General features: G+C 31.9%; 1 protein-coding gene across 1 annotated transcript in view; it reads right to left on the bottom strand.

The window, feature by feature from the left end:
* Positions 1 to 4,823: 4,823 nt before the first annotated feature.
* The window catches only part of LOC100262696 (protein MICRORCHIDIA 2), a 48,093-nt gene continuing 41,231 nt past the window's right edge, over positions 4,824 to 11,685 (bottom strand). Inside the window, exons 10-18 of the mRNA XM_002267651.5 lie at positions 10,430 to 10,537; positions 10,176 to 10,325; positions 8,376 to 8,468; positions 8,038 to 8,089; positions 7,845 to 7,956; positions 6,702 to 7,005; positions 5,859 to 5,947; positions 5,289 to 5,331; positions 4,824 to 5,184 (exon numbers count right to left, since the gene is read on the bottom strand). Of these exons, the coding sequence (XP_002267687.2) occupies positions 5,071 to 5,184; positions 5,289 to 5,331; positions 5,859 to 5,947; positions 6,702 to 7,005; positions 7,845 to 7,956; positions 8,038 to 8,089; positions 8,376 to 8,468; positions 10,176 to 10,325; positions 10,430 to 10,537 (1,065 nt within the window). The 3' untranslated portion in view covers positions 4,824 to 5,070. The remainder of the gene's footprint in view (positions 5,185 to 5,288; positions 5,332 to 5,858; positions 5,948 to 6,701; positions 7,006 to 7,844; positions 7,957 to 8,037; positions 8,090 to 8,375; positions 8,469 to 10,175; positions 10,326 to 10,429; positions 10,538 to 11,685) is intronic.

The raw sequence follows: 11,685 nt of genomic DNA, 5'->3' as shown, positions 1-11,685 counted from the left end.
CACACTTTGATTCTTCCTTTCAAAGATTTGCAAATGAAGATAAGAAATAATCTTATAAAATCCTAGTACAAAACTTTAAGGTTCAAATGATATAAGAAATCTATGATTGAATGGTACACTAATGATATGCAAGTTTTAGAATAATAGTGCACTAAAAAACACTCTTCCAATACTTAAATATATTCAAGAAATGTTTAGAAAGATTAAACTCTTAAAACAATGAATATTTGAGCCTTCTTATAGAGAAAAAAAACCAAACTAGTCGTTAGGGGTTCGTTTGGTCGAGCTCCGATTTGACTGATTAACTAGCCATTAATATTTAATGTTTGGCAGGTGATCATTGAATCTCGATCACCCTTTGACCGGACCTCGACCGATTGAGGTTGAACAAGCATTCTTGAAAGAAAAAAAAAAAAGGTTCTTGTAACATTCAACTGGTCCAACCAGTTGAGCCATTTTTGGCTTAACAACCATCATTCAAACTTAAAACCTTTTAAATAAAATTGGAAAACATTTAAAATAAGGTTTTAATTGAAATATGAAATTATCAAATTTTGAAATATTTAAAACAAAATAATTTTTGGATGATTTTGGTGCATAAATAAAGAATATAATGCATAAAAAACCTAGTGTACCAACAACCTTACAAATGGACCCTATGAAGTTTAGGTCTTGAAAAACACTTCTCTTTGAGGTCTTCTTCTTATTGATTTTCCTTTAGTTTTGGCTTTGATTTTGTCTTTGTGTTTGCCATTTTTGGAAATCTTCTTGCCTAATCACACTTGAAATATAATAATTAGTTTCAAACTTTATTTTGCTATCATCAAAATCGAGATTAACCAAACATTGATTTCACAATCTCCCCATTTTTTATGATGACAAAACCAAGGTTGCTAAAAAACTTTCCCTTAATATATACTTCTTTTAATTTAAAATAAAAATAAAAATTCAAGTTTAGAAACTTCAAGGAGTATATTAAGTGCGGTTAAAACGATATAATCAAACATAAATAACATAAAGAGTAATTTAGTAATTGACAAGATATTAGTATTAAAAATAATGCATGCAATTACATATAGCATCAATATGGATAGGATTGCTAAAATAATATTAACATTTCTTCCCAAGTTAGCAACCTACTGTTACTTCTCCCCATTTTTGTCATCAACAAAAAGTTTCAATAAAGCATATAAGGAAAATCACATGATATCAAAAGTTAAAAATAAACAATAAGCATAATACAATTTTTCATGGAAATGAATCTCCCCATTTTTCATTTAAGAACATTTTTCAAATAAAAGATTGTTCAACCTTGGAGCATTCCCAATTTAAAGCATGATTTGGACATATATATAAGAGAACATATGCATTTAAAAAGATACAAACATATATGAATGCATTGAATAACACTATTAGAGTATACAAGCATATGATCGTTCAATTTTATCTAGGTATATTAAAAAATTAAAACCTTCTATTTTAATCCAAACCTTGGTTTAACAATTATACCAATTTTATCAATGTGATATCAAATGTTATATTATTAACAAAAATTATACCAAGTGTTAACAAAATGATAAAATGATATTTGCAAATTAAGTTTTAAAAGGGATATCATTATCAATATTATTAATGCATTCTTTCCAAGGTAAGCATATCCTTCTTCTTACATGGATTCTTACAAAACAAATTAAGTAACATTTGGTACCCATATCTTTTTGGGTCTTAGAGGGTTAACCTTTTCTCCTTTTGGAATTCAAAATAATTTAGAGTTTTGAAGACCATAAGGGGTTTTTCTTCAAGGATAATTATCACTAATGTGACCTCCTCTTTCACAAAGATTATAAATTTTTTAAGGTGAAAAACTAGATGTTTCCTTTACAAAATAATTCTTAAAATATTTTTTATTTTTGAAAGACTTGTAACCTAGCCCATTTTTATCAAAAATGCACTTTTGACTTGCCAAAATCATATCAAAAGTTTTTTGACCATTTGAGAACTTTTGTAAAGAGGATATTAACCATTATTTTTCTTTTTCAACTCTCCATTTTTCTTTTCAAAAGAGCTTTTTGTCTTTTCAATATTTTCAAATTTTTCCTCAAACTCATTGAGCTTATTTTGAAGACAATAAATATTTTTCTTGAGAGAGACATTTTTTAACCTAAGATTTTCAAGATCAAAATATAATTCTTGAAGTACATCTTGAAACTCATTATAATTAGAGTTGGAATTTACCTCATCTTCATGCTCCTTTAAAGCCATGAAGCACATATTGACATCCTCATTTGTGCATTCTTCTTCCATGAAGTCTTCATCACTTTCACTTTCACTCCATGTTGCCACCATGACTTTCTTATTCTTTTTGGCACTTGAAAATTCTTCTCTTGAATGAGATTTTCTTATTTCTTTGATCTTCTCAAGCTTGATGGATTTCATGAATTTCTTGGTGATGAGATCAAGGTCTTCATTTTCACTCTCTTCCTTTTCATCATCATTTGTTGAGGCCTTAAATGTTATATTTTTCTTATTTTCTTCAACTCTTTGATGATTGTTCAATTTTATCTCATGAGTCATGAGTGATCCAATGAGTTCTTCAAGTGGGAGTTTGGTGACATCCTTTACTTTTTGAATAACCGTTACTTTTTTTTTTTTTCCATTTATTTGGTAGAGGCTTTAAGATCTTCATGACTTTCTCTACTTCAATGCAGGCCTTTCCCAAAGTTTCAAGTTCATTCAAAATTACCATGAACCTAAAAAAATTCTCTATAATAGATTCAAAATTCTTCATAGAAAATAATTCATAATCATGCACAAGGATGTTGATTCTTGACTCTTTAACTTGATTGGTTCCCTCATGAGTGATTTCTAATAGTCTCCAAATTTCCTTAGCCGACTTACATTGCCAAACACGATTAAATTCATTTCTATCAATAACACAATGTAAAATATAAACGACTTTGACATTTAATTGAATTTTCGTTTTATCAAGTTCATCCTATTCTTGCTTAGGTTTTGGAACCATCACTCAATTTTCTAATTTTGAACGAATGTGAGGACCATCTTCAATGACATCCCATAAATTAAGATTAATAGATTTTAAAAACCAAGTTATTTTTGTTTTCCAATAGGAATAATCGGTTCCCGTAAAAAATGAAGGTCTATTGGTTGCAAAATATTCAAAATGAGATGAGTTTGATGGATTAGTCATTACCTCTTAGATGGTTAAATTTTAAACAAGAGGCCTAACTCTGATACTAATTATTAGAAAAATTAAGCTAAACAAATATATAATAAAACAATATAAAGACAATTGCATATAAAGTAAAAGAGTAGGGAAGCGAGAATGTAAACACAAGATTTTTATAGTGGTTCGGTGTAACCCAACTTACATCCACTTTCCTCTAACTTCAATCCCAAGCTTGAGGTTTCACTAATTCAAGGTTTTCAAACCAAGCCTTTAAGCAATACAATTGGATTATGGTTTCAATCCACCCTTTTGTACTTTTGACTCCAAACACCCTTTACAATCTTCAAGAGATACCACACTCTTGAATAACCCTTCAAGTGATATCCCACACTTGAGAATCCTTAAGTAATACCTCACACTTAGATTCTTTATCTCAAAGATTTATAAATAAAGATAATAAATAATCTCACAAAATCTGATTATAAAACTTTAAGACTCAAATGATACAAGAAAACTAGGATTGAATAGTACGCTAATGATATGCAAGTTTTAGAACAAATGGTGCACTAAAAAAAATACTCTCCCAAGGCTTAAATATATTCAAGAAATGTTTATAAAAATTAAGCTCTTAAAGCAATGAAGATTTGAGCATTTTTATAAAGGAAAAAAAACCAAACTAGTCGTTGGAGGTTCGTTCGGTTGAGCTCCAGTTTGATTGATTAACTAGCTGTTAACATTTAATGTTTAATAGGTGACCATTGGACCTCGATTGCCCTTGGACTGGATCTCGAACGATTGAGGTTGAACCTTGACCGGTTGAACAAGCATTCCGGAAAAAAGATAAGGTTTTTGTACCATTCAACCGGTTGAACTTAACAGGTTAACCAGTTCTTCATTCGGTTCAACTAGTTGAACCAATTTTGGCTCAACAACCATCATTTTCAACTTAAAACCTTTTAAACAAAATTAGAAAACATTTGACACAAGGTTTTAGTTGAAAACATAAAATCATCAAATTTTAAAAGATTTAAAACAAAATAAAATTTGGATGATTTTGATGCATAAATAAAGAATATAATGCATAAAAAAACCTAGTGCACCAACAACTTTATAAAGAAATCATATGAAACCTTGAAAAACACTTTTCTTTAAGGTTTTCTTCTTCTTATTGATTTTTCTTTGACTTTGACTTGATTTTGTCTTTGTGATTGCCACTTTTGGGAATCTTTTTGCCTAATCACACTTGAAATATAATCATTAATTCCAAACCTTATTTTGTTATTATTAAAACTAAGATTAACCAAACCTTGCTTTCACAAAAATGATGTGACAATAACAAGACTTCTTTGAATATAAGTTTTCAAAAGGTACTAGAGGTGACATTTATTTCGAAAAGATGATTAGTTTTGTGATATCTCATATCGGATAGAGGAGAAAGTTTCTGACACTATAGGTTCTTCTTAACCTTATAAACATGTTTTGAAGTCGTGAGAGTCTATTTGGATCCAAAAATATCTACATGGTTGGGTGTGAGTTGTTACAAATGGTATCAACGTCGATCCCCGACCTTGGTATGGAGGGTTTGTTTGATTGTTACAATTTTGGCTCAAAACTTTCATATTGAGGCAATCCCATGGAGCATAAAAGACAATAATTTCTATTTCTATAAACCACATTTGAAACAACGTAGCTAATTTGTAGCTAGTTCCGTACACCACAAAAAAAGGACTAAAACCAATATACAATTCCCTTCAAAATTTTGAGGAAAAAAGCAATAAGGCCAATTGTTGACCTAATCCCCTCACACCGAAGTAACAACTATTAGAGACCTTAATTTGTTAGGTGTCATTCTAGTCCCCTGAGTGCTTTACAAGGTAGTTCTATTAAATCTTTTCAGTTGACTTCAAAATCCTTTGCTTCCTTCTAATTTCCAGGTGTGAAGAAAGTTGAGCACACTTCTTCTTGGCCTCCTCCAACTTCCTCTCTAATTCTGATATCTATTCATACCAACAAACAAACATCACTTACTATTAGGTATTGATACTCAAATATTAATGCCTTAAAATTTGAAGCCATGGGCAACAAACAATAATTCACCCACCGTTTGTTTTAATTCATTCTCCTTCCGCATGTGTTCCTCACACCTGCAAAAGCATGTCCCATTGATGCAAACACAGAAGCAACATAACATGCAACTCTCAAGCCAATTTGATTAAAACAAATAAGCAAATCAGTTAGTCTATGCAAAATGCCAATTGAAGTAGGAGCATCATGGGAGAGGAGGGAGTAGGCAATGCGAAGTATGAGAGTCTAAACCAATTGACCCTATCCCCCATTCTAATTGTTCAACTTGAGGGGGGTCAAACGGATGATAATGTGCATCCCACACCAAACCAAACCCCCCTTAAACTGAACAAAAAATATCTTGGAAGACAACATTGAATTTAAAAAAGCAAAGGCATATTCATATTATGATGGTAGCCCCCCTTCTTTTTAACCTATTATGTTTTTTAAATGTTACAACAGAATGGACATTCTGTACTGAAAGCAAAACTGACATTTTGAACCCTGGATGCAGTTTTTCATAATTGACACCTGAAGATGTCCAAGAAACCAGGGCATGTTCCTGCAACAAAATCCCAGATTACTAGATTGAATGTATAATATTTACCTCATAAATAGTTGTATGTTCTCTTCACATATCTTATCAACTGATATGAGCCCAGAACCATCAGCAGATGTCACTTCTTTAAAGGATCCCTGCAGCATGTTGAATTCAATCATGAATTACAACTGAATAACTTTATCATAATTAAAGTGATGAATATAAGAAGATTCCTGTAAAAGAACGGAATTTTAAATAAAGACATAAATGGAAGACTCACCCACCCATCAATACATATTAGATTTACAGTTCAAGCTTACACTCCAGGGTAGTTTTTTTAAACTCCTGTTCCTTTTTTTCAATCCTTGAGACAATGGGTCACAATTTAACAATTTGACAATGGGTCACATTTTACAAAAACAACTTTTTTTTTTTAATCATCCATTTTCTACTTCAAAATGATGTCATTTTAACTATAAATGACATCATTTTGCTCCTGTCTTAGATATAAAAATTGAAATTATGAAATTATTTTAATTTGAAGATAAAAATGGTTGTATATTTAATTTTTTATTGATACTGTGAAAATTAGAAAATTTAAAATTCACTTTTAAAATCAGTATTAATTTTTTGTTTATTGTTTAATTATATATATATATATATATATATTTATTTATTTATTTATTTATTTATTTTAATAATATATAAATTATATATTTATAATATCATACTAACATTACAATTTGACCATGGTTAAACCAATGGTTCAATTCATGATCCAGGACCTAGCAACCTTTTTTTTCAGTTCAATGACCAATCTAGTTGTGAAAATATTAGTTTTGACCCATGGTATAGAGATACTTCAAAATGTATAAAATAGTTGTGTTGACAAGGCCCAATATGACTTACCTCTCTGAGTCCAATAATGGGTTGAACAGCAGGCAATTCTTCTCGGACACTAGTTCTGCATCTGTTTCCAGGTTGCACATTATCCACATCCTGCCCCAGATTAGCTGTGAGACAGTTGATAGGTTGATCTAGATTCATCTCCTTTTTGGTATTAGCCGTAAGACCAACAATGTGTTGATTAGCCGGCAACTGTTTCTGTATATGAGCTGCATGTCCGACAGGTGATTGAGCAGGATGTTTCTTTTGCATGTTCTGTACCCTGGAACCTGGAGGTTGATGTCCCATTAAATGACAGTTGCTTTTCCTGCCTTGTTCAGAACAAATTCCATCAAGTCAAAATAATATCAGTTTGCTCCAATATTGAAATTTAATAGAAGAATACCACTCATAGTTAACTGGTTAATATAAACATAAGAGACATTTCTTGTTAGCTGAGCCATGTATACTCCACAGCTACTGAAATTTTTAAACAACATCAAAGGTGAATGGTAAAAAGGCTTCCAACATTCTAAGAATTTAATGGCCTATTTAGCAATATTTTGAAAACAACTCTCAAAAAATAGTTTTTGAGAATGGTTATTAATAAACAGCTCTCAATTGTTTTCAAGAACAAAATTTTGTTTGGGAATGCAAATATAAAAAATAATTTTCTCGGCTTATTCTCCATAAAGGTACCATACATTTATGTATAATGCAAAAATTCCTTAAGTATTCTACATCTTTTCAATTGTTGCTCAAAATACTCTACAAGAAACAATCTAAAACACCCCAAATTTGCTCTCAAAGAACTGTTTTCTATTAAAAATTTGTCAAATGTATTTCGCAAGTTAGAAAACTGTTTTATGTTGAACATACAAGTGTTTTCAAGAAAAGCTTCTGAATAGCCCCTAAGTTATTCCATCAAGTTTCAATGGCTTTTGGAGACTTAAATTCATCCCTTAAATAAAATCATCACACAGAATGGAGCCCTTGTTAGAAAAGATAGCAAAAGATTGAGAAAATGTCCTTTTATGACATCCTAAAAAGATGGCAAAGAGATACACTGATTTTAGATAATATGGAATTCCCCAAATTCTCATTGCTTATCTTCAAAATTTAATCAAGAACTAGTGTGAGCAGGTAAACCAAACGGACGAAACAAACCAGTAGTCCATTAGCATTTGTTTCAGCTTTGTTTCGAGACGGATAAACAGAGATGATCTCTCAAAATCCTGTTTGTCATGCGCTGGTTCTATAAAATTAGCTTCAAGAACTCCTGCAACATATGCATTCAAGCAATGCATGACTAGATCATAAGGAAAATGTTTGAGAACATAAAATGTAGAGGAAAACATACCAACGACACCATTCCCTTTTGAAGAACCATCACTTGTAACCTTCCAGAAGGGCTGAAACAAAGCAAAACAAACTCACCATATAAGGAATACATTTATATGCCACTACCTACTACACAAAGTTCAAAGCAATCTTCTTGGTAATATTTGTTAAACTCACATAAACTAATTCCACCACCCTATTTGCCATAGTTCAACTAAATACAAACTTTAAACCTTTCATACATTTATATAAGATCAACTTCAGAGTCACTAATTTGAGGTACACTCACCAGAAAGCAAGATTCAGATCAAATTATTATAATAAAAGAAAGTTCACTCAATCATTACGAAAACATACCCTGATGAGGCGATTTTTATGGTACACGTTGAAACCCGAAACTCCAAGAGCAGGTGCCTCTTTTATAAACCCAATGGTGGTTTCCATGGAAGCCTAAACCAAAACAACCAAACATGTTTAAATTTCACAAATTTCCATGAATACTTTCACTTCCAAAGTTACTTCTATTACAAATCTAGATACTTTTTGGTTTCAAACTTTGTTAACTTCAGCCATCTTCAATGAATCAATCCCAACTCTGAATCTACCAGAGATTAACCCCAATTCAATGTTTAAAACCCTTACACCAAGTCTCTATCCAAAATGTAATTATAAAATTTAAAAGAGAGAGAGAGAGAGAGAGAGAGAGAGAGAGAGAGAGAGAGAGAGAGAGAGAGAGAGAGTAGCTTAACCATCTATTGATAACATGAGAATTCGTACCCCTAACTTCCTTTTTAGTTTGAAATAAGAATCTCCATTAATCCACAAGAGAGTAAGCAAATGAAAATGTGGGGAAAAAGAAGAAGAAAACCACCTCAATTACCACAGAACCATAACACCAGGCAAAACAAGAAACCAACCCTAAAAAAACATAAAATACCTGCATTTTTATCCCAAAAAGAAGACACTGAAGTAACAAATCTGTGCGGGAGCTATTAGATTTCATCAACTTGTGGAATGGAAATGGTCTATTGATTCCAATTATACTGTTATAAAACCCATGGTGCACGAATAGTTCAATCTAGACACACACAATATGAAATATATTGATTGTTGTACATCTAACTTTCATCCTGAATAAATCTAGAGAGGTCAAAAGGAAGAAAGAAAAAAAAGTTATAATACATTAAGCATTTATACTCATGGGTTTTCCAAGGAGGAGCAATTAGGCATTTGCACAGAATTTAGTTAGGTGACTGCCAAGAGATTCAATCCATGTCTCTGTTTTCAATTCTACTAGGTGGTCATATGGCATTGATTAAATAGTTAAGAATACTTCCCCAATTCTAGAATTTATTAGTAAGAGTAGCTGAGTGGGTTAAATTAATCTATTAATGATGAAGAACCTTCGTATAAAAAGGGGAACAAGACAAAGGAAGTAAAAGCTTTTCAACCAAGCCTTTTTGTAACGACCCACTCCCTTCCACGTAGATATTGTTCACTCTAGGCCGTCTAGCCCATTACAACTTTAAAAAGCATCTACAGTTTAAGAGGAGTCTATACATAGGAACTTTTTCCCCTTATTTGATGATGGATATCACAATCAAATACCCCCCACCCTGTCATCGCATGCAAACACGACACACTCTTCACGTCTCAGCTTTGATACCATTTGTAATGATTCACTCCCTCCCGTATAAATATTATCCACTCTGAGCCCAATAAGCCCTCATCCTTTAAAACACATCTACAAGGCTAAAAGGAGTCCATACACATAGTGTCAAGAACCTTTTTCCCTATTTGATGTGGGATATCACACTTTTTCTTGTCTCCACTTTCACCCTTTTCTCTCCCCTTCCCCATCCTTCATGCTGAAAAATACTTTTATATGTTCTTTATTCCATAGCTTTATGAGAGAGGGGAGAAAATGTTCACAACAAAGTCACCAATTCCAAAAACTTACAACACAAATTTGTCTCATCTTAGACTAGTCTGGATTGAATGAATACAACGAGAACTTTATGATACATAAGAACCACCTATAAATTATCTAAGTTAGCACCAAAAATCAATTTAAAGTAAATAAGAGCATAGGATATGATTAACATTTGATAGTGCATAAGATATGCATGTGTATTTTTCTTCCACCATGCATGTTACCTCTTTTAATGCAGTATTATGCTGTGGCCTGTAAATAACTACTTTTGGATACTTCAACTCATCTGCTATATTAAACTGCTGCACAGGCTTCCCTCTTAGTATAATTTGGAAGTTTGTAAATTTTCTGAGGTACAAAATGGAAGCATATGCCTGCACAGAAATATATTAATAATTTAGTACCATTTGGGTGTGTTAAACATGTAAATTCTTGTGAATAAAAACCAAATACATGAAACCAAAATTCAAACAGTTACCCTTAATGAATATCTGATGCAATAGGAAATATGGGATTGGAGTTCAGCTACTTTTTTGGGTACTTTTGACAAACTTCCACGATTTGCTTCATCTCTTAACCTTATGTCCTGTATACACACACACACACACACACACACACACACACACACATACACTGTCAGTCAAACCTCTTACCTGTTCAACATAGAACAGACACCATGATCATCATCATGCTCAGCACCAACAAGAACCAACGGAGATTTCCATGTGCATAAATGTATGCAAGCATATGCATGCATGTGTCCATTCCCTATGATGAGCAAAACTAGGCTGATCCATTGGCCTATGAAAGGAAAAGACACAACGCCCGTGTGCTGTGAGGAAGAACTAAATGACCTACTCTCCCAGTTTCCTTCAGAGAGTTCTTGTCCAATACTAATATACTATAAATAGCAACTATGATACTTTTCATGCTCAGTGTTACAAAACACAGAAAAAATGTTAGTCGCTATTGACTTGCATTTTACAGATGCGATGAATTTAAAGCCCACATCCTCAGAACTTGACACAAATTACCTGTAAACCCCATATGAATAATATCCATGAAAACTTAATGATTTTGGAAGAAAATATGCATTTTTTTTTTTTTTTTGATAGGCTTTGTGATCATAACTTGTATTTTCTTCAAGAAGCAAACATAAGTTAAGGTCATAAGCAGCGACTATCCTCATAACGATAAAAGTGAAAGAGGAACTATAAGTCATCTCCCATGGGCCTGTTTAGAATAGTGTTTGGCAACTGTGTTTAGCGGTAGAAAAAGTAGAAATAGTAGTTACTGTTTCTCTAAGATTGAATTTTATGTCAAGAAGGTGTATTTTAAAAATGTTTTTATTAAAAAAGAATAATTGATGTTTAAAAAAAATTTAATTAAATAAAAATGTTGGTTGATTGTGTAAATTGATAGCTTGATTGACAGCTTAACTAATTGTGATTAATTGACAATTTAACTAATTGTGATTAATTGAAAATTTTCAGCTTATACATGCTATAAATTACGGCAGCAAATCAGTGACAAAATTAGGGTTACAAACTAAGGATTCCTTCCTTATTTATATAGTTGACTTACGGTGTCTACATTCCATGTATGGTAGGATTATTTTCTTTTATTGTTTTCCTTGTAAACCCTATATATTCATTGTAAATTCCTTTAGCAATACAAGAAATACAATTCCATGATTTTTCACAGGGTATCAAAGAAAGGTTTTTGTTAAAATTC

This window comes from Vitis vinifera, chromosome 4, assembly GCF_030704535.1.
Source record: "Vitis vinifera cultivar Pinot Noir 40024 chromosome 4, ASM3070453v1".
Classification (NCBI taxonomy): Eukaryota; Viridiplantae; Streptophyta; class Magnoliopsida; order Vitales; family Vitaceae; genus Vitis; species Vitis vinifera.
Note: the sequence above shows the minus strand (reverse complement) of the source record. Positions and strands in the feature narration are given on the sequence as shown.